Raw genomic sequence first — 23,307 nt, forward strand, 5'->3', positions numbered from 1 at the left:
TTATGAGTTTCTGCTGAATTATACAGCGAGGGTGTTTTCATGAATCAGGAGGAAGAAGTGGATTTAGATTTAGATGAGCCGGTGAGTAAATACAATCACATCTAAAAAATGTTGGCAATGATACGTCAATATAATTATTATTTGTATTATTATAATTATGGTTATTATCATTATAAGCGTTATTATTATCGTTGTTATTAAAGCAACCAAATAAAACCTGCACTTAGAAATGTCCACATTATTTTATTTTCCTTTAAATTTGGCACAAAAAAGGAAATCATGCCATCAACCGATAAGCAGCACATGGGCGGTGCCATCTAAATTAAAGTTTATGATCTTCACCAGTGTTTTTATTTCAGCCCTTAATACTGTAGTCTTATCTTATACGGTCAAGTAATTTAATTTAGATATCAAAGTTCATCATTAAATCTTCAACATAGTGTTGAGATTCTCCAGCTTCTATCGGTGAAGGTGCCCCCGAGTCTGAGCCATGCCCCTAATGTTTACTAATCCTGGAAACGCCCCTGGATACAGTTAGTCATAGGCTATTTAATAACAACTGTGGGCACTTTGGGACGCAGGATGAAAGCACTTGCCTCATGTGATCGCTGATGGACCGGGGAAAACGACTCACGGCTGGGACCGGCCTGCTCTGCGCTGCGCCTCGGTGATTGGAGATCGGGAGTTTGACAAGCTTGTTAATTCCGCCCGTCAACACGACGCGCCTCCTCTCTGCCCCACGAGCGCGTCTGGAAACTACAAATGGGGAGTGACGAGTTTGAAAAGTTGCGCGGACGAGCTGTTCCTCATCTCAGACGAGCAGAGCACACAGGGGAGTAATTATTCATGACTTAAATGGCGGAGGAACTACTTCTGGAAAACAATGGAAAACCCAGCGCGGTGAGTTTTGTGTATGTGTAGAAATGATTAACATGAAGATCAACTCTCATAATATCTATCTATTCATCTATCTATCTATCTATCTATCTATCTATCTATCTATCTATCTATCTATCTATCTATCTATCTATCTATCTATCTATCTATCTATCTATCTATCTAAAATAAAAAGGACCATAAATGATGTGGTAAAGTCTTGAGCTTTGACCAAACGGATGCAGCATGTGAAGAGCTGCACATCCAACAGATACGCAAACTTAATTGGAAGCAGACAGGGCAGCATTGTCTGCTGTGAGCTATTTTCACGTGTAGTCCTCTGACTCTGTCCTTCAGGCTATTAACCGGCTAAATTAGGTTTCTGTGTTTAAGTCATTTATGCTTTTATTGTCCAGTCAGAGCCTCCTACATTTCCACATTATATATATATATAGATATAATGATATATTATATCTATATATTATATATATATATATATATATATATATATATATATATATATATATATATATATATATATATATATATATATATATATATATATATATATATATATATATATATATATATATATATATATATATATATATATATATATATATATATATATATATATATATATATATATATATATATATATATATATATATATATATATAGCAGGTTCTTTAAACCCTGACTTTATCTAAAATGATGGAAACATCACATGAGTTGTTGAAGGCTACCAGTTTTCTCAAAGCTCCATCCAAAGGTATGGACACTCAGAAACACATGATAATCCCCCCCCCCCCCCCCCCCCCCCCCCCCCCCTGCCTCTTACCTTGGAGGTCAGCTGAGCTCTGTGTGCTGGAATTTAGGACAGCAGCCAAAAGGGTAGCAGCAGGCCGTCACTAATGAAATACAGTAGTCTGCCCCGTCCCTCTTTAAAGACAGAGGGGCTCATGTGAGTCCCGATGCCCTTTGCAGGCTTTAGTTGTTGAGTTCAACTTGTGAGAATTGGAGCTGTTTGTTTCTTCAACATATCAGTGTTTTCTGCAAACCCGTGATTTATTCTGCTCATTCAAAGTGAGCCCGTTGGATCTGGCCAGTATCCAGGTGCCGGTTTGTTTCCCTCCTTCTGATTCTGTCACGTGCCGCTCAGTGCCTGTTCAGCTCTGCTGTGAAGTCCAAAGATCACAGATTCATATGCAACATTTACCCTTATAATAACGCTGGCAAATACTCACACAGAGCCAGCTAATCTCTCTACGAGCTGCAGACAAGTCTAGAAAAGACACACAAAGTGCAGTCAACAGTTAGTTCTGGAGCGTTTAACTGGTCCATACGACGTACGTTGCTGGCAGAGTTTGGTCATTTTGAATGTTGGGTTTTTTTTGTCTCTTTTTCAGCTCAAAACCCAAAGAACCCATATCTGTTGTGGATTTCTAGTCCGAGCTAATAGCTTACACTTCCTGCATTTTATATAGAAAATCCCTTTCAGAAAAAACCCTTTACGTTTATATCCAAGTCCTGTTAATTAATAACTAATTTCTGTAATCTCAGGCCTCTGGATATTGTTTTGTGTAGCTTCTCTGACTCTCTGACTTTCTCTCGCCATCCTCTCTTCAGCATCTTACGAAGCCTCTGCTGGCGGTGGCTTTCCTGGCCTCGTTCGGCAGCTCCATGCTCTATGGCTACAATTTGGCAGTCGTCAACTCTCCTGCACAGGTTTGTGTCCCCACCGCATCATCAACATCGTGCTACTCACCACTCTGGTCACCATCCACCCAAGCATGAAAATAGTTTTCACTCTTAACCCGAGAAATCCAAATATTCCAAGAATGAATGAATGGATACACTCCTTATACGCTATGCATGACTTTTGTTAATGAACATAGTAAAGATCAGATTGTATTTCATTTCAAGTCATGTGGGTGTGTGTATCAAATCTAGAGGATGCTCGAGCCTCACCATGTCATCGATGTCCTGAGTCTTTTATCCATCATGTGCTCTGCTCCATCACTGCCGTGCAGTAACTAAGCTGTACTCCATTCCTGTTTGGCCATGGACAAGCCTGCGCATAAAGCCTGGAAGCAGGGAGACAGCTAGCCTGTATCTAATGTCGGATAGCCAGCAGCTATTTCCCTGTTTCCAGTGGCAAAGCTAAGCTAACCTCCTTCCAGCTCAAAATTTAAGTCAATATGGATAATATTTTTAGCAAACAGTTGCTTATTTACAGATCCAGCAGTTACAAAGAAACATTGTGTCTCTGTCCACCCGATGAATGTAAGTCAAATATTTCTCTCTTAATAATCTCTCTTAGCTCTGTTTTTGGTCTCCACCATCCGCTGAGGGGAAATATATGTCGCTTTAGCTGCTAAATGCACCACATTGTTCACCAGCTGACTGTGTCTGTTTGCTGTTGATGGCCGGGCATCTAATGCACGGTGGGTTTTTAGAGCTTTTTCACTGAAGACAACACTACGAGAGCGTTGAATGTGAACCAAAGCAGCCAAACAATGAGCTGAAACTCAACCTAAAGCTGAGGGGCAGATTTGGGGGATAATACTCTGTAGATGTGACCTCTCGCACACAACACGTAGATTTAACTTGAACTCTGCAGCTTGTTCAATTACAGACAAATGATCATTGTCACACGTATTCCAAACGGCTGCTAATGTGGTGAGGTCAAACCTTTAACCATGGTCCATGTGACTTCAGCGTCCTTTGTAGGATTCACTGCTGACTGCTGTGTGTCATGTGACATTATTTATGCCTGTGTGCTCCAAATAAAACGTTAGGTGTGGCAGGAGGTTCATTTGGCGGTGAGTTGAGTTTTCACCTAAAGAACTACCTTTGTGTGTCTTGGTAAGCAGATTACATGATAAGAGAATTAAAGTTGTTTCTGATTCAGCTGTTTATTTCAGGTCGATGGCCGTAGCAAAGGAGGAGAGATTAAGTGTTTAGAGTAGCAGTAACACTTTTCAATCTTTTAAATCATTTAGTTTTCATTGAAACGTGTTGGCCTTGAAGTGTACTTTTGGCTTTATAGTTGAAGGCAGAAATCAGCATCTGTTTGCAGAGAGAAAGTCACGGTCGTTGTTCTCGTGACTTTCTTAGTCGCCTGCTTGTCTTTTATTCTTCTTCTGTTCTGACATCATGTAAATTGGTCTTGACGCCATGTGACTCAAAGCACAGCACGAAGCAAAGGCTGGCTAACATTGAGCAGAAGTCAAACAATTAAATATGTATTTCCCTTTCTGTTGATTTTGAACACTTATTATCACTTGCTATGTGTCAATGACGTCGCTAGACTCTCAGTTTGGCTAAATCGATGTGCAGGAACGTGTCACAAGGTGCAGTGTTGCACTATTGAAGTGGTGCTTTTCTGAGGTTTCCAGTGAGGTTTTCCTCCCTCTCTGGTGCCTTTTCAGATATTTTGCTGAGTCTCCATGTGCTCCACGTGCCCTTCTTCTCTCCAGATACCGATTCTGATAAATTCAGGTACAGGCTGATGCAGAGTACTCCTCTGACCAGAGCTCCTTCTCCCCTGCTATTTAACATCTGCATGGAATTGATCTTGATCATTTTTATTTGAATAAGGTTACATGAGATCAGAACCACTCGTTACTTCGCAACATTAAGCCGCTGCAGTAAACGAACAGAGAAGAACAGGAAACAACGGGACTCCTGCTGTGAGAATGTTGTTCAAGTGACAGAATAATAACTGCTTACAATAATAAAGTAATATCGTGCACCAAGCATCCTCAAACTCCAGTTGGCAACTAACTAAAGGTAGAATCCCTGGATTCTGCAGGTAACCTCAATTAATTCTGTCTCAACCGGCATCAGGCTGTTGCAACGCAATGATTGTGAACAATAAACTGGTCAGCTATGTGTCAGAACTGTACAGAGAGTGCCAGTTTGTACAGTACCCCGCACGTGTTGGAGACATTCTTGGACAAATTGGAGGCACACAGTCCAGAGTTCCATTACAAATTGACGAATTAACGTCACTCCCTTCTTTTCATCACTGAACTCCCTCAGGGCCAGTCCTTCAAATGATCATTCTGCGTTTACACTATCTTAACAAACTAAATGATTCATCTTTTAATCCGTTGATCAGTAGTAATACTAAAACTACTCACACTAATTAAACTCTTCTTTTTCCGTCTCCTGTTTCCTCTTTCTGATGTCTTGTTTGGCAGACAGTGACTGAATTGTGTCTCTTGAGATGAATTGGGTTTAATGTAATAGGTTCTCCAGGACATCTCAGCGGAGCCCTCGCTGTCAGATAAACCAGAATGAAATCTGAGGGATGTTGTTGGCCCTTACTGTCAATTTCTGTCACACCACAAGAACAACCACTGTCATTTTATCAAGCACGCAGTTTATGATCCCTAATCGTCAAATTTGATTTGACTTTGACTGTGGGGGCTCGATGAGCTTGCCGTCTACTCAATATGGCCGCCTCTCCCGCTGATTCAAACATCTCTTCATCCCATGCCCGAGTGCAGCGGTGCTGCGCAAATGGCAAGACTAATGTTGACATTTGGATGTGTGGCACTGTTGGAAATAGTTCCTCATGTGATGGTGGTGTCAAATTTCATGGCCGCTATTTTTTTGCTCCGGGTCCATTGGAGTGAGCGGCGGTGCAAATTCAAATAGATGTTTGTATGTTTTTTAAGGCAAAACAGAATTTATTGGAAGAAATGATCTTGTTATTCCACGTAGTCGATGTATATTGTAATGGCTTATTTATCTTTCCCCTGCTGGACAACGTTACATTAACCTAATTCTTTCCTTCCTCCACCAGTACATCAAAGACTTCTACAATGAGACGATGGTAGAACGTTACGACTGGGCTCCGGATGAGGAGCTCCTCACCATCTTGTACTCCGTCACCGTGTCGATCTTTGCTATCGGTGGGATGACCGGGGCCCTGCTGGTGGGCAGACTGGTGACCAAATATGGAAGGTTAGTGTGTGTGTGGGTGATTTTTGGGTGTATAACACACGCTCAGTGCATGTTTATGTTTGTGTCATCAGCCTGTGTTCCTGACAGTTGTCTTATATTCTTTGGACACGTTGCTCTTTATTCAACATTGTCAAACAGGAAAGGGACGCTGGTGAGATCCGCTGTGCTGGTGTTTACAGGAGGAGCTCTTATGGGCTTCAGCAGAGCGTGCAGGATGCCCGTGATGGTCATTGTTGGACGCTTCATCACAGGAGTACACTCAGGTAGGCCTGCCTGTTCCCTGAATGACCGAATGAGTTACAATGTGTTACATTCATCCACAACAAAGAGCTGAAGCAAAAAGTGAAATTGCAGATGGATAGCACGAAGCTACAATAGCACATTGTTTCGTTTGCTTTTGTTGATTTGCAGTTATTTCATTGGAATTGGAAGTGCTGCTCGTGTTTTGATTTTGTTCATTTGTTCACTTTTTGAGATCCATCCCTCCATTTTTTTTCTGATGTACAATGGATTTACATTCACCGTATAATAACTAAATGATAATACAAACAAATGCATGTGGAAATAAAGTTTGTAAAAATGTAACGCATGAAAAAATGTTGCTTTAGTTTTTGGTTTTGTTGGTTTGATTGATCCTCTTATATTTATAACATACAAAAAGGGCAAATATGCTTATTTGGGTATTTTACAGTCCACCAACCTTCATCAAGTTGGAGATTTAACGTCTGACATTAAGAATGAGAAAATTGAATTGTAACTATGAACAAACATGTCTTTTTTTTTCAGGACGCAGACGCCCAAAAAAAAAAATCACGCCATCTGTTAGATTTTTTAAAGCACATTTGAGTTGTGTCATCTGTTGTCTGGTTCAGCTCATGGTAATCCCTCTTGTTCCCCACAGGTATCTGTCTCAGTGTGGTGCCGATGTACCTCGGTGAGATCGCCCCCAAGAACCTGCGAGGCTTCCTGGGCCTCGTTCCCAGCATTCACATTTGTCTCGGAGTCTTCCTCGCTCAGGTCCTGGGACTCTCTGAGCTGCTGGGAAAGGTACTAACATCGTTAGCGTTGAAGCGCTACACAGGTTTGCTGTGTTGTGTCTGTGGCTGGTTAATACGCTCGCTGTCTGAACAGATTCATCCTACATCCCGTTGTACCATTTTTTCTTTTTACATGATATGGATTTCATTAGTAGTGAGTTTGGGGCATATGCATCAGCTCAGGCGGCAAGTCCCGTCGTCTGTCCTGTAGTCCTGACTTTGCATCAGAAACACGCAGCAGATGCTATTTCATTTTACTCACAGAGCTTAAAACTATTTTAAGTACACCGGTGTAATTTTGTAAACTATGGCACATTCACAAATCACTTATAAGCATGAATAAGTAGCAGGATACGGCGCGTGAACACACTGTTGTGTTATAATCAGATAATCGTTTGTATGACATGTATCTGCTAGAACCTGATTCTTCCATCTGCCCAGTTCTGTCTGATACAGTAGAGGGGGGGGGGGGGGGTTCATCCCGGTTCATCCCGTCTCACTTTGATATCATTTAAATAGTACATACTTACTACAGATTATAGGCTGATCATTAAAAGCAGCTGATTGATTGTCATGTTTTGTTGTCACACAGGAGGAGTACTGGCCTCTGCTGCTGTCCCTGGTGGTGTTTCCTACCATCATCCAGCTGATGTTCTTGCCCTGGTTTCCAGAGAGTCCGCGGTACCTGTTGATCGAGAAGGGAAATGTTGACGCCACCATCGCAGGTTAGAAAGTGGACTCTTTGTTTTCTACCAAATCAGCTCGTTATGTTTGATCATATGGAGTAAAGACTGTGTCTTCATTTCTCTTAACAAGCTGCAGTTCTTGATTGTCGTGTCTGATAACAAATGAACTTCACTGCACGAGGATGAATGGACCTGTCCGTGTCTTCTGTTTCCTGTTGGGTTTTTAAGTCGGGACTGGTCAAAGCTTTTCCTTTCTGTCTTTTTAGCCCTGAAGTGGTACCGTCCGAAAGGAAACATCCAGGCGGAGGTTGATGAGATGCAGGAGGAGCAGCGCTCTCTGTCTTCCATCCAGACCATCTCCGTTTGGGGCCTGCTCAGGGACCGCTCTGTTCGTTGGCAGGTCATTACCGTTGCGGTGGTCAACATCGGCATGCAGCTGTCTGGCATCGATGCGGTGAGTGTGAAAAGCATTGTGGGCCTGTTGTCCTTTCTGTCTTTGTTTGTGTTGTGCAAAGACTGTGTAGTTATTATGTGAGAGTGAGAGCTCATATTGCTGCAGTTCCAAGCTGTGCACCTCCTCCTGTCCATACATCACAGTCCCACATGCAGCCACTGAGTGACTGAGCAGGGGGGCAACAGGACCACGCCTCATTATCTCCTGGTCCTCTCTGTTACATGAGAAGGTCCTCCCATCCACACGCACAGTCAGGCACATCTTTATACTCATTTCTCCATGTGGACGGGAGCTCTGTGCATGCTGGCCCACATGCTAGTACCATTTCCCAGCAGGAGGGGGGGGGGGGGGGGGGGGGGGACCCCACTGAGTCCCACTGTCCTAGAAACACTAGAATACTTGAAACATACAGACGAACCCATGTGTCTGAACGCTGCGTGCAATAAATCTGTAACACAAAATGCTAAATCAGACATTTTGTTTAAAGTGAAAACGAGCTTGATGTCCGAAGATCCGAAGATTTCTTTCATTTTTTGAAGGTCTTTTTCATTAACAGATAAGTATATACGACAAATACCAACCAATGTAATGCAGCATGACCTCTTAACCGAATGTCATTATGCTGGTGGCAGTGGGTCCTTCCACATGAACAGAAATATTCTTCTATCAAGAAGAGAACAGAGACTACATGTTCCCTGAGTCATTGTGTTTGATGATTTCTAATCTAAATGAGGAAGAGGCAACCAAACAATATTTAAACGTTGAGGGCAACATGCTTTTGGCTTTGAAGATAAATACGTGCAGACAAAATGAGGTCATCTGGAAATGTTTAGGCAGGTAAAGATGCTTCAGGTCACATTTGAGGGAAACACTGAGTGGATTTTCTAGTCATTCATTTATTGAATCCAAAACACTGACAGTGAGAGATTTGTTGCACTCTCGACATGACGTGAAACTCATTGCACTTGATTCCCTCTCTTTTTTTCAAGGATAGTTTATCAAGGTCACGGTCAAGTTTAGTGATATTAAAGTGGTATTTCTGCAGTTGTGCTGATGACGTTGTCCTTTTGTCCATTAATGGACTGCAATACTTGATGGTGGTCATCAAGGTCCTCTAGCTGGCTTAAGGTGTCTGGTTAATTTCAGGCAGAACGTGGGAAGCTGGTAGGAAGTGAAGGAGTTCAGGTATCGCATGTGAAGGTAAAAATGATTCTGACGTGTAATGGAACATATCTACTTAAGTACATTATGTAAATCCTTAAGTGCTTGTACTTTTGCTCTGAACTCAGTAGACCTTCACCCGTTGTGTTAACATACGTGCTCAACTGTATCTTGCTGTTTGTTTAATGGAAATTTGATATTCTTATGAGTATTTTATATTCTTATAAGTGGAACTGTTTCATATACTTGCTGTGAAACAGTCTATCATACGCTTGCATCATGAGACTTGTGATCCATGCAGCAGCTGACTGCCTGCACACACGTCCTCTTCTTCTCCTATTGTATATTCACATGTTCTACGCCTTAAAGATAAAACGTATATATCTGTGTGCCTGTTGTTACACAGATAAAGCACCTCTTATACTTACCATGGCCTTATATCTTGCCTACAAAACAAGACTCTTGATTCACAGGCCAGTCTTCCTTCTGACCATCACTGAGGTAGTGACCTGAATAAGTTACAGCGTTACACAACTCGTACTCAAACAGGGCGAGAAACTAAATGATCCAGGAAGAACTCAGAGCTTAAAGGATTCGATGGTTCAGACAGGTGCAGAGTGCCCTCGAGGTGCCTCCCTCTGGCTGTGTAATTGGGAGAAGACCTTGTTGTACACCGAGATGCACCAGAGGGACTACATCAGTCAGCTGGTGCAGAACCAGCTCGGGTTTGGCGTGGATGAGCTGGAGGAAGTCTCAGAGGGAAATATGCCAGGGCTGCTCTGCTTACTGCTTATCTCGCATATAACTCTGGATGGATGCGTGAAGAAGACCACAGGAAGGAGAGAGGGTCTTTATTCCTAGCATGGATGTAAATAGTCTTCAGAGTCACCAGTCAAGCGCAAAATATCTAATCTGAAAGAACACAGGATTTCTGTTTTTAATGTAGGTCTTAAACATCTTGAAAAAATATCTAATTCTGATTATTTTGACTGATATTGCGTTTTTGATATGCAGTATCAGATATTATGATTTTTATTTTCATTGAACAACATATTAGTAGATTATGGTGTCATATTTTTTGCCTTTAACAATCATTTAAAATAGCAGTAGGACATATTGCAATTTCGATAAGATTTCCATTAATTGTTAAGCCGTAAAAGTAGATTTCAGTTAAGCGAGGAAGAATTTCAGCCCATTAGAATGTCATTCTCCAAGACAATTAATGTGTTTAAAACCATACGACTGGTCCCAATTCTTTTTCAAATAGTGTGTGTATGTTCTCTGCTTAGTTATAGGTGTGTGTGTATGCCCACATCAGTGCTGCAATGGTGATGTAGCATGTATGTATGGTTACTAAATCAGCAAGACAGCATTCAAGCGCACCAATCACCATCTTGTCCACACCTCATCAATGATGGATGTTGCATCAGCAAAGTGTGATTAATGAGAATACACAAATTAATTTCAGGGGGAGCACTTGTCAGAAGTCCGTACTGATGAAACGCTGTATCTCAAATGCATGAGTGATGGTCGGCGTGATGATAATGATTACTATGATGAATCACGAGGAAACGGCAAATAAGCAGAGCGACTTTTTGGCTCCTCGTAAAAAAAAAAAAGACAAACTTTGAGTTTCAAAGCATCTGGGTGTGTGTGTGTGTGTGTGTGTGTGTGTGTGTGTGTGTGTGTGTGTGTGTGTGTGTGTGTGTGTGCGTGCGTGCGTGGTGTGACATATTAATAAGCTTCATGTCACTTTCAATTTCAGATCTGGTTCTATACAAATGACATTTTTAAGAACGCAGGAATCCCAGAACCTCATATTCAGTACACGACTGTGGCAACTGGTGCCATCGAGGTCATCTCTGGGATGCTGGGGGTGAGTAGACATGTTCACACTTCAAACACACCAAGACGGAAATATTATGTCACTATTATGACACTATTGCATATGGTGCTGACACAGACAATTGTTTGGTTTTTCCAATGTGTGGATTTGTTGCTTTTCTCCATTTTGAATAATTGTAAATGAATAAATAATATATTTATATATATATATATATCACCTTTTGGCTTCGTGAACTTGTGATGAGCATTTTACTAGACTTGATCAATCAACTGATGATAAACGGACTGATTAATTCCAAAAGGAAATAACCGTTAGTTGTACTATATGCAGGCCCATCTAGGGAAGAGTTCTATGAACTAGATTAGGCTGTAGACCTGTCACTGCAGGACAAACACAGGTGCAGTTGAAAACATTAAAAACGACTGCATCCCGTGTAGCTGAGATGCAGGGTGCTCGTATTGTGCACGCTCACCGTCATAATTAAATTGTGGAACTGAAATACTGCATGTGGTGATGGTGCACCAGTAAACATGGAATGGGCTGCAATTAATGATCAAAGGATACAAAGTCACCTGTTTCTGTCTTCTTGATAATGTCGCCTCTTTGTCCGTTTTGCAGTGTTTCACTATCGAGCGTCTGGGCAGAAGACCTCTGATGATTGGCGGCTTCCTCTTCATGGGTCTCTGCTGTACTGGCATCACAGTGTCTGTCCTCTTACAGGTACAGTGTCATCTGATGCCCTGCTAATCAGGAATACATTAACATCAATGTCCTCATTCTGTGTTTTTAAAAGTTTATCTGAAGCTTACGTGAGGCTTCAGCGTTCTGAGTCACACAAACTGAGTGGATTTCTTTTAAATTAGAATAAAAGTTTTGTTTCCCTGTTGAGCGTAGAAGGAAAGAAGGATTAGAGCAAAAATATGGAAATGTGTGCTAAACTGCTGGACCATTCGGTTGATATCCACTGGATTTGTCAGACTCAAACACATGACACCTTATATTGGCTTCAGATGTCCATTTGAATACAGTTTTGTCACTTCTACAGAAAGAGCTGTTTACTTCTATGTACATAATATGTTACGTATAATCAGAATCAATTGAATAATTAAAACCTGTAAACTGTGTACTGATGTTTACAACTCGTGACTTCAGACTCTTGACTTGTGTTCGACCAATCACAGACGCAGCTGTCCTTCATGCGCTACATCAGCGTGGGCTGCGTTGTCGGGATTATTGCTGGTTTCTGCATCGGTCCAGGTAAACACTTCAGAAAGCTTCTCTGCATCTCACGTGACGAAAGAAAAAGAACATCTCCAGTCCATAGAAACCACAATCGATCTCGGGCTGCCAGCTGTGCGTAAGATAACACTGCTCCCTGCTGGAAGCTTGCACAACAGCAGGCACCAAATCTCAAACAGCACCACCACCTCTTCCCGACTCCTCCTCTGACTGTGAAGAGATATTGTATTTCATTAGTCTTGTAAATTAGGAAATCATAACTGCCACACTACATCCATTCCCACAGCCATTTGTACACCGGATGAGTTGAGTGAACTGAATTAAGAGGCAATAGTTTACAACTTTGGGAGCCACGTTGAGTGGACCTGTGAGGATGATGAATTAGAACGAATCTGGTTTACATAGCGCCATTCGTCAAGACGGCAAAAATCTATTCCTCGGCATGCGGACGAGGATTTCTGTAGCTGCAATTAGACTTTTAATGGCTCATTGTTCATAAGCTAGCGGTTTCCTTCAGCCGAAACCTCACATGCACAATGCGCCCCCCATACATACCGCAGATGTTGACAAATTATGGCCTCGTTATTGTTTTGACGATATTAAACATTCCTCTCTGCAATTATCGTGAACAGATAATGAGGACATCATTCGGAAGGCTCATCATTAGAGCTTTTACTAATGCATATTTCTCCTTCATAGCTTTCACTTCTAACAATGAAGAATTATGTGTTTAAAGCCCGGACAACATCTCAGAGATGCTGCATATCAAACTAACGACTTGCTCAAGTCCTGGCGAAGCTATTCCGTCTCCTGTTCGGAGTTGAACTTTTGCCAAGTTGACAAACGTCCTCCTCTCTTATCAATCTATGATCACTCAGTGATAATGAACACGTAATGAAGTGCATGCAGAAATATCAGTGTAATATAACAGCAAAAAGGGGCTCGAGGAATGTTTATCATTTTGTTCTATCATTGTTCTGTTTATTTTGAACGACTGCCAAAGAATAGCCCTGAGTGGGAATATTGATAAACTAATTGATGGATGAAGATGCTGGTGCACCGAGTGGTTAACTGTGATTTGTATTATGACAGCTTGATGCCTAGTTAGATCAGACCAATAGATGAACCATGTTGTCAAAAGTGTGGCCTTTAAATAATACAACCTTTCTGTCTCTTCCGTGTAGCCGGTGTGCCTTTCCTGATCACTGCAGAGCTGTTCAAGCAGTCACATCGACCGGCTGCCTACACTGTGGCCGGATGCCTCAACTGGATGTCCAACTTCACCATCGGCTTCGTCTTTCCCTTCCTGGAGGTCAGAGCAAACTCAAATCTCATGTGCCCAAATGTTTTCTTTATTTTGCATCTCAAGCCTCGTTGGCATTGTGAACATCAAGATCATCTTGACTTTGCATCCGGGATCTGTTGTCTCAGACTCATGGCAATTATGATATGGGCTGTCTGGTTTCGTTGGAATGTAGGTGACTCCCCAAATACCAATAAAACGACTAATTAAAAGTGACCTTGCCGTCTCTCGTTGTCCTCAGTGCGGGTCTAGTTCAACAGACACAAAGTAAAGAGGACGATGATGTGTCCCGTTGAGAGCGACGATGTAAATCTGCATGAATTCTGGCCCCAAATGTTAAAAACACATGGGCATCACGTGGTATTTGATGGTTTTAATTTAATAGAGAAGCTGTGAATAGAACAGCTTCAGAGGTGTCCTATGCTAGCAGGTTCCCCTTGCCTTCAGCCTTTGTGCTAATCGGCGCTAAAGTCCTATCGCGGACGATCTTTGTTCTATAATCAAACTGAATAAATTGATTAAAAACTTTACATCTGACTGCGGCTCTGATAGCACAACAAGAATATAAAAAAGACTAAACAAAGCCTCAGACTTGTGTTTTTATGATGTGTAAGTCTCACCCCAAGTTCCCTCCATTTCTTGGACTAATCAATATTTTTCAAATGAACAACAGCTTAAATACTTGTGTGATAACCCAAAGACAAGTATCGCCCAACTATGCAGTTCCCCTCAGTGCTATGGAGGCGCGCAACTGTACTGTTTCTGTTCAGTCTCAGCTCCTCCAAATGTTTTCTAGCTGCAGCGGGCAACGAACACTGGAGATTAGATTAGATTCAACTTGATTGTCACTGAGCAGAGTACAGGTACTGAAACAACCAAATGCAGTTTATCAGCACAGTACAGAGTAATGTACAGAATAATAAAAACTAAAAACTTAGATTGAATCAAATTCACATTAATCTGCTTTTATTAGCTTCCCTGCGCCCTGTTTCTGTCTAAAGGTTCTATTATTGACCAAAACTAGTAGTTTTAAAGTGAGAAAACGTTAGCGATGACAATTTGTTCCCTTTTACTTTCCTTGAATAATGAGCACTTTGTAAAGAAAGTCAGAAGAGTATTTGTTTTCTGTGATCATGCCTTCGTGTGTCCTTCCTCCACAGAACGCCACAGGTCCTTACTGTTACCTGATCTTCTGTGTGGTCTGCTTGGGAGTGGCCGTCTACACCATCTTCGTTATTCCTGAGACCAAGAACAAAACCTTTATGGAGATCAGCCAGATGTTCGCTGCCAGGAACAACATCCGCGAAGAAGATTTGACTTCCAACGGTCATCTCAAAATGGCTATGAGGAACGGCTATGGAACTCTTAGTGAAAAATAAGAAGGTGGGAGATGAGGAGGTGGACCTGCATGTGAATGATGGTCTCCTCTCTCAGTGTGCCTTCTTGGTTTGTAATGACTGAAGTAACTGCAGCGGAGATAAAAGGTGGAACTTTTTTGGCCACGATGAGATCTACTGCTTCATGTGAAAACTACGGAGACCGTCGCCTACACACACTTTCTACACACACACACACAAGTTCCTGTTTTAACCGTTAATCCCCAGTCAAAGTGCAGCTCCTGTACTTTATGTGAGACAGGAGTCACGCGGTCCTGCGTTTCAAATCAACCATCAGTGACATTTGAATCCGTTTTTCTGCATCTTAAAGCGTTTTTACGGGAGCCGAGTTGGTTTCTCACGGAGCTCTCGGACGCTTTAATCTCCAAATTAGCTTCGCTTTGTTGTAACACATCCCATGATCACTTTACTGTTGATAGTTGGGGGCAAATACTGTCTCTTTGTTGCTCAATAAAGACTATGTTTATTTAGTGACGCAGCAATAACACCTCAGAGGCAGAGCTTCCATCAGTGACCCAAAGGAAAGCCATTTCTCTGATCTTCCACCCAGTAATCATGTGAATGATTGTAACTGTTATGTTCACAGTGTTCAGCTCAAGGTGAAGATCTCGACCAAGAACTTGGGCTTGTGTTGGTTTCGTCTTTCGTTCGCTCTGGGATCTTGTGTCTATTTGAGTTTGGTATCGTGGCTGCTGTCGTCATTTCATACGTCTTGTCCAATGCACATAATGTAAAGCTTGTTGAAAACCTATAATTTATCAATATATGACAACAAGGTAGCTGTACAAGTTTGTTCAGTCGTTTTTTTTAACCGGCCTGTTTTACACCATAAAATATAGTGGAAATAAAATGAAGACGTGCAGAAACATTCAAATATGTCTTCTGAGTTTTCCTGCTGTATTGAACTGTAAAAATGAGAGCAAAGAAACCCAAAACAGATTCATACGCAGTAAGCTAGTTTACCCCACTGCACCATCAGATGTGGAGCAGCTCCTGTGAGCCACCACAACACTCTTTGGGGGTTTCTTTTGGGGCCAATGCTTACTTCACATTCATTCAGCTGTTGTGACGACCAATAACTGGAAGTTGCCTCCATACGAAGAAGATTACAATAAAGAGAAAAATCATTATCTGGCATTACTGTATCTCACTAACCCTAACCCAAAAACAACCATAAACATGACAGAAACCACCATTTGCAATTACAGCAGAAATACATATCATTAATCAAATTCACAAATAAAATGTGGGTCTTAGAAGCACAACCACAATAATTCCCAACACGGACATAATAGAAAAAGATTGTAGAAAGAACACGGAAAGGGTTTTATTCGAAAGGGCAAGATTGGAACTAAAACCGCAGCCTGTATAATGGGTTTACAAGATGTAACTAATTGTTAACACATTGTTTTCAAGAGGTTTAAAGTACATTCTTGACGTGGAAAAATGTGTCTTTTGAGGATCCATTTAGCGCCTCATCTGGAGCTTCGAATCATAATAAATCATCTTCATCAGGAGATGGAGTTTGTCCCGTTGTCATAGGATTGTTTGTAGATTGTGGATTGCCATTGAGAAGAACTCAAAAACGCTTCACTTATTAGAAAGTGGTTCACATGCATAAGAAGTAGTTTATTTCATTCTTAGAAGGACTGATCTGAGCTGAAAAGGAAAACATCTTTAAACGCCTATAGTGTTGTAAGAAACCACCAACCAACGCGTTTCCACCTCTTCAGACTAGATAGAAGAGGAAGTCTTTATATTTAACATAATCCTGGTTTCTGTCTCTGGTTCCAATAACAAGTAAGACTGAAGAACTGTCCTCAACATGTAAATGAGACATTTAACATTAATGTCTTACTAAGGGAGGTTATGACCAGCTCCTGATATTTTTGTCATTCACCTCAAACTGTGTTGTGTGATCATCGTGTGAAGAATTGCACGAATAGCAGCGTTCCTTCTCACTGTGTGAAACTGCCATCATCCTGACTGCAGTCTTCTGCCAGCCAGGGTTGCAAATGTGCCATACCATGTGAAGTTGTATATGGAATGTGGGAGTCATACAGTATGTTGAAGGATGTGAAGTAGCGCTCCTCTCTCTCTCTCATCTCTTCTCACTGCCTTTAGGCTGGCTGATCCATCTGTCAGCCCCTGCACAAGGGCCCTGCAAACCCCCAACTGAGCCAGAATGGAGCCAGAATGGATACATGTTGTCACATCCCCGCTTGTCCCGATATCACAGAGGAGAGAGAGGAGAGAGGGTCGACCAGGCCAGGGTGTGAAACATCAGTATCACATCTGGATTGTTTTGGTACATTGTCACAGCCCTTTTAGACATGGCTTCCTGTCAGAGAAAGGAAGGGAAAAGGTGAGGCGAGCTGGGTGATTGAGAGTCAACCTTTGGAGTTGTTGATTTGCTGCTGAATGACAAATGGACAGTAGAGTTTCAGTCCTGAGAGAGGACAAACAGGTGCGTGTGGCTGTTCATATGTAACGTCACTTCCAAACAAAGGGCTCCTTGTCACTGAGACTACAGTACATTTCTGTGGATAATGCCACAGCATTGTGCACATGTGAAAACACACACGCACACACATAGGCAGGCTCACTCCGCCTCGGGCAGGCAGAGGCTATAAATCAAACAAATAGCATCACAGCCTGGCGAAGGAAGCATTCCAACAGATAAAATGCTCTCCCACACAACAAAGCCACACTCACTGCGTAATTAATTGCAACAAATTACCTCTTCCTCTCCCCGTCGGCCCCCACCTCGCCTCTTTTATGGCACTGACAAGCGCACTACACGCTCCTGCGCGCGTGCGTTTGCGCGGTGTGTATGCGCATGCAGCGCACACTGTGGCACCGGTGCGTACACACAGCTAGCGCGCGCGCACACACACACACACATACACACACATCCTCGGCCTGCACCCTTCATAAGTGCTTTAATGTGGCTTATTGCAGTGTGCGGTCCCCTTAGCCGTGGAAATATTCGCTTGACGGATGTGCTTTGTCGCCGGCGCTCCCCGGCGGAGGGCGGCTGTCAGGGAGGAGATGATAACATTAACAGGGAGGCAAGGCGATGACAAATGCCTGTTATCAGCGAACGAGGCCGGTGACAAATCGAACGGCAGCGCCCAGGCAGCCCCGGCGCGGCGTAATAAAAAAGAAGATGGATGGCACACCCAGGCAGGGCCCGCGTTAATGCGATTTCCACTGCTCTCCCTGACTCCCAATTAAGGCTGGGAGGGAAGGAGGGGTGGTGGGGAGGATGAGGGAGAGAGATGTGCAGCGCAGGAGAGAGGAAATAGAGCTTGTGTGAAAAGACGGAGAGGAGCTGGGGACGGTGTGAGGAGGAGAGACTGAGGTGGACGTGAAGAGAAGAAGAGGAGGAAGGGGTAGAAGTGTGAGGACAGGAAGGGACTGTGAGGTAGATGCAGTGGCATATGAAGAGGATGGATGTCACTAAGGATGAGGCAGGAGTGACAGGAACAAAGTGGAGGCACCACAACAGAAGATGCAGCTTTAATTGTCTGCAGAGCCCATCTGCTCCCCCCCCCCCCTCTCCTCTTTTACTCACATCTCAATCAGGGCCATGTCTCTGAGGCTTAGGGTTGTTAGGTGTCTCTGCGGCCAGGTGGAACACCATTAGTGCCTTTCAAACAGCGACAGTAATGAACAAAACCTCTCTCTCTCTCTCTCTCTCTCTTTATTCTTGTTTCGACAGGTTGACGCTCCTTGATTAGCAGTATCAGGTGTGTCAGCACTGGATCGAAGTGTAAAAAAGAAGTCCTGCATGCTCCCGTGGTTCTCTATTGGCTCAGGATTCAAGGGCTGCTCCCTAAATCAGCTCTTATAAAAACAGAGCTGACAGACAGCCCATGGCGTATGGCAGACAGAGCTATAGAGATGAGCTACGACTCTGTCCAGGATGACTGTTCCAACTCATCCCGTCCAAGGACCCAGATGTTATCTCTTTGCTAAAAGGATCAGCGCAGGATATTGAGAAATTGCCTCGGGATGAGGGGGCATCTGTGCCCGAATACCCAAGGGCTGCTGTTTTGTCACTCTGACAGTGTTTTATAAAAGGCTGAGGAAGCTCCGAAGACTGCAGAAGCGAGGGCCATATATCTCCCGCTATTACATCCAGGCTAGGAAGAGAGGGTTGAAATGACAATGAAATATAGCCCCGGCTCAAAGGGAGAAAAAGAACAGGGTCTAAAGAGGGACGGCTGCGTCTCCTCGGGAGCCTGCAGGGGCTGTGCTCCAAATCGGAGACAGATGCACGGCAGTCCCAGACACTAACCCTGTGCTATACTGCAAGTACACAGAGGTGAAAAGGAGAAGATATGTGGTTCAGAGAGGGAAGTCCTTAGAGAGAACAGCCTCTCTGTGCCTTTGCTGATATTAGTCTGAAAGAACAAGGAGAAATTAGAGCCCTGCAGGAGGAAAGGAAGGGAGAGGAGGAGGAGGGGGGGTGGAAGTCCAAACTCGGCAAGGACCCCTGCATCATTAAGTTGTCAAGTGGACGGGAGGCCCCGAAATATGACTTGGAGTTATTGCCGGGGCCGGGGCTGATGATATAAGAATTACAGTACATGGATCATAGCCGGATCGATAGGTAGACAAAGTCATTATGGAGGGGCTAGAGTTCAATGCCTCCCTGGGGCTACGAGCGGGGACAGAGGGCTTAAATTTATCACCGAGGCAATGTGTAACACACACAACACACAGGTGGGTGGCTGTGTAGTTATATTTCGCTTGTTGCCCTTATTTCCAAAGCTATCTGTTCCAGCTGTATTGATTGTCTGAGTCGTCTGTGGCTGCAGAGATGGAGCTCTGCATGTGTGTCTTGACTCGGCCTTTATTTGTCAATGTGTTTGCGCCCCGTGAAGGATGTCCGCACATATGTGTGTTTACAGGTAAGCTGAATGTCTTGGTGCATGCACATCACTCAGCAGTGAACATTTGTCCTTCCTTGCTCTCTCTCTCTCTCTCTCTCTCTCTCTCTCTCTCTCTCTCTCTCTCTCTCTGCAGCAGAGGGAAGCAGAGGGATGGGGAGCACGAGCAGGGCAGCATCGATCCTCTCTGTGCCGAGAGAAATTAGGCATGAAATTAAAGCTCCCATCAAAGGCCAGGGCCGGCACTGTCACCTGATCCAGCACTATTTATACTCCCGGGAGATGATGATGATGTCTCCATCACGCTGATGATAACAGGACAGAGAGAGAGAGAGAGACGGAGGTGGAGAAAGAGTCTCTCCCTGCCATCCACGGTGCCACTGACCTGCCATCATTTATACTGCCAGGGCCCAAGTGCAAGGTTAGCGCCAGTCTGAGCCCCCATAAATCACTGCTCTGCTGGACGGAGAGAGGCCGGGGTCGACGCCTCTCGCAGCCAGCCTCTGCTGATGAGAGAGTATTTATAGATCAGGAGGGAGGGAGGGAGGAGAGGAAGGATGTCTGTCTAAGTGGCTTATGAGGAAGTGTGCGTACAGAAATAAAGACATGACTGAAATATTTATCTAAATGCATCAAATCCACTTATGCTTTAGTGTTGATTGCAAGTTAGCACATCAGGTGAGCCGTTCTTCTGCGGTGATGTGAAGTCGGTCAGCGCAGACGTCACAGGGAGTTGTGAGGAAGTCAGGAGACAGTAGGGGGAGCCCATTAACCACACATCAGACCCCATATGTTGAGTTAGCTCAGCTGCTGCCTTCACACTGACACACTTTGAGTTCACTTATAAAGTCTGGTCCTCGCTACAACACATAACCAAAAGAAACAAGACAGCCAACCTGTAAGTCACAACCTGTTACAAACTTCCATATCAAATCCAACAATTTTAAACACATATGTTCTCCAGTCAAATTCTGTTGGACAAAGTCACTGCCAAGCACAGTGTTTTGACACCAGTACAGCGGGACCTGCATGGTGCTGTAATGACCAGTGGCCAAAGACTGTCCAGGCTAAACACTGGGTTACGGGTCACCACAAGATGACTGCTTCTCTCTCAGTCTCACTGTTGTTTTGTATGCTGCTGGTGTGCTGCACGTCGTCCACCTCTCCAGCAGAAATAAACTGTGGCTCTGTGGTTGAAGAAAGAATAACTTAAAAGAAGACGGTTTTCAGGATCACTGCTGATGCTGTCAGTGCTCATGTGAGGCGTGCGTGTGTGTGTGTGTGTGTGTGTGTGTGTGTGTGTGTGTGTGTGTGTGTGTGTGTGAACAGGGGCAGCAGCAGCCTGGAGGTCAGAAAAGCAGGCTTGTGATTGGTTCAAATCTAAATTGGCTAGGTTGGGAAAAGAGTACATTTACTGATACTGTTCAATACAAATATATTTACGAGCGAGAGTATTTCACTTGTTTTTCTTATATTCTTAAATACTGCTACACTTTTACCAGACTATAGATTTCAGAGGGATATATTGTATTTACATTTATTATACAGCTTTAGTAACTTTAGCTTAACAAGTAAAACTTAGCATTAGCTCATACATGATGCATTACTCGATTTTAAACCAATGTGACAAATATGTGTTGGCTGATTTCGTCTCCATTATATTTAGATAAAGTCAAAAATCAGTGCTGGATTTGTCAGGATTAGTGCTGAACAAGTATTTTACTCATCAATTGATTCAATATTCATTTGAATAACTAACAATTATTTTCTGCTTTTAGCTTCTCAAATGTGCAGAGGATTTGTTGCTTCTTCTTTTTTTATCATTCATATTTAATTAAATGTTAATGATAATGAATAATAATTTTGAATTTTATTACACACACAAATAATTCATAATTAATATAATTATAATGAAAACAATCATTAGTTGCGTTAATAGGCATCATTTTATTACATTTGGTTTAGTAATGTATTGGGCTTCTGTACAGGAAACTTCACTGCTTTCATACTTTAAACAGTTGAATGTAAAGTCCATACTTGAATGCAGAGCGATTTACTGTTAATGAAGTGTTATGCACTGTGTTATTTAAATATTTATAGTTGATAAGTGAAGGGCTGCAGTGTATTGTCATCCAACTGACCGTAGAAGTAATAAATAACACTTCACTGCTTATTTTTGAATCTTTTAAGTCAGAAAGAGAAATCCACATAAATACACTGATGACCAATGTCTGTGCACCTCCACTTTAATCTTGAATCGTGAATTTACTTTCACAATCACAAGACAACCCTCCACCCCACCCCCACCCCCAGCCCACCCCCAGCCCACCAAACACCCTCCTCAGGACATGAAGGTCCTATCTGTCTGAGTGGCAGATAGGAGGGGTGTTTGATCGATAAGCACCACCCTCCCCTCAGCTCACTGACAGCTCCTGTCAAGTATCCAGCAGGACGCGTATCAAATGGATCAACCCTTTACCCCCCCCCCCCCCCCCCCCCCACACACACACACCACCACCACCGACCGCCCCCCACTTTAAAGGAGAACTGTCACTAACTGCTACTGTCACATACCAGTCAGGTGCTTTCAACGCACTGATAATGTGCCAGGGCTGTTATCCCAACTGTAACGGGGAGAATGTGTGTGTTGGGAGGAGAGCTGTTGAAAGTTGGCCTATATTATATGAGTGTGTGTGTGTGTGTGTGTGTGTGTGTGTGTGTGTGTGTGTGTGTGTGTGTGTGTGTGTGTGTGTGTGTGCCCTTCCTGACCCCATTTTCTCCTAATCAAGCTACAAAAATATAGGAATCGACTGCGACTTTACATAATTTTTTTACAGTATTTCTTTGGACAGAAGTGCCCAGAAAGTTGGACCCAAACCTGGAAGAAACCATCATAAGTGGAAAGAAAACTAGTTAAAAGGAATTATGAGGCTGGAAACCTATCCCCCTTTTCTCAGGTTCTCCTTGTTAAAAGAGACCTGCTACTCTCCGCATGTCACCAGAGCAGAGGTGCTCCTCAGTGACCCACATCACAGATGTTGGAAGTGGAAGAGTCCTTTGTGTGAAGTCTGAGAAAACTGTGTTTGTGTGTCCTACAGCCGTCATAAGGCCCGCATTCTTAGGTGCTTAACACATCGACGACCGTGTCCTTAAACTGAGACGCAGCAAAGCGGCCTGCAGGCTCACAGAGTCGGTGTATGAGTGTTTGTGTGTCTTAGAGGGGGGTTTAAAAGGGCGACAAGGCGATAGTGTCGCTGATTGACACGTGAAGAGCGACTAAAAAATGCTCCCCCTTGGAATGCGACAATCTCCCAGCGTCCCATGTTGCTCTGCGTCCAACAGTGAATTGTTAAAAGCATTCCAGGCAGTTGGGGTGAGGGTGAAAAGAGGGTGAAAGGAGACGGTCTGGTGCTAAAAGAGGTGTTTGTTTACC

General features: G+C 43.2%; 1 protein-coding gene across 1 annotated transcript; it reads left to right on the top strand.

The window, feature by feature from the left end:
* Window positions 1-855: 855 nt before the first annotated feature.
* slc2a15b (solute carrier family 2 member 15b) lies at window positions 856-14,958 on the top strand. Its single transcript, XM_076090573.1, has 11 exons — window positions 856-900; window positions 2,506-2,604; window positions 5,693-5,853; window positions 5,992-6,116; window positions 6,755-6,900; window positions 7,483-7,615; window positions 7,843-7,964; window positions 11,656-11,757; window positions 12,219-12,294; window positions 13,461-13,588; window positions 14,740-14,958. The coding sequence occupies exons 1-11, from the start codon at window positions 856-858 to the stop codon at window positions 14,956-14,958; spliced, it is 1,356 nt and encodes a 451-aa protein (XP_075946688.1).
* Window positions 14,959-23,307: the final 8,349 nt, after the last annotated feature.

This window comes from Anarhichas minor, unplaced genomic scaffold, assembly GCF_050575085.1.
Source record: "Anarhichas minor isolate MPS153535 unplaced genomic scaffold, ASM5057508v1 ptg000012l, whole genome shotgun sequence".
NCBI classification, from domain to species: Eukaryota; Metazoa; Chordata; class Actinopteri; order Perciformes; family Anarhichadidae; genus Anarhichas; species Anarhichas minor.

Excerpts from the sequence above, each read along its gene's own strand:
- slc2a15b (XM_076090573.1), top strand. The coding sequence starts at position 856 with ATGGCGGAGGAACTACTTCTGGAAAACAATGGAAAACCCAGCGCG. Across the intron at positions 6,117-6,754 it reads CATCACAGGAGTACACTCAG|GTATCTGTCTCAGTGTGGTG; the intron begins GTAGGCCTGCCT and ends TGTTCCCCACAG. Across the intron at positions 12,295-13,460 it reads TGGTTTCTGCATCGGTCCAG|CCGGTGTGCCTTTCCTGATC; the intron begins GTAAACACTTCA and ends TCTTCCGTGTAG.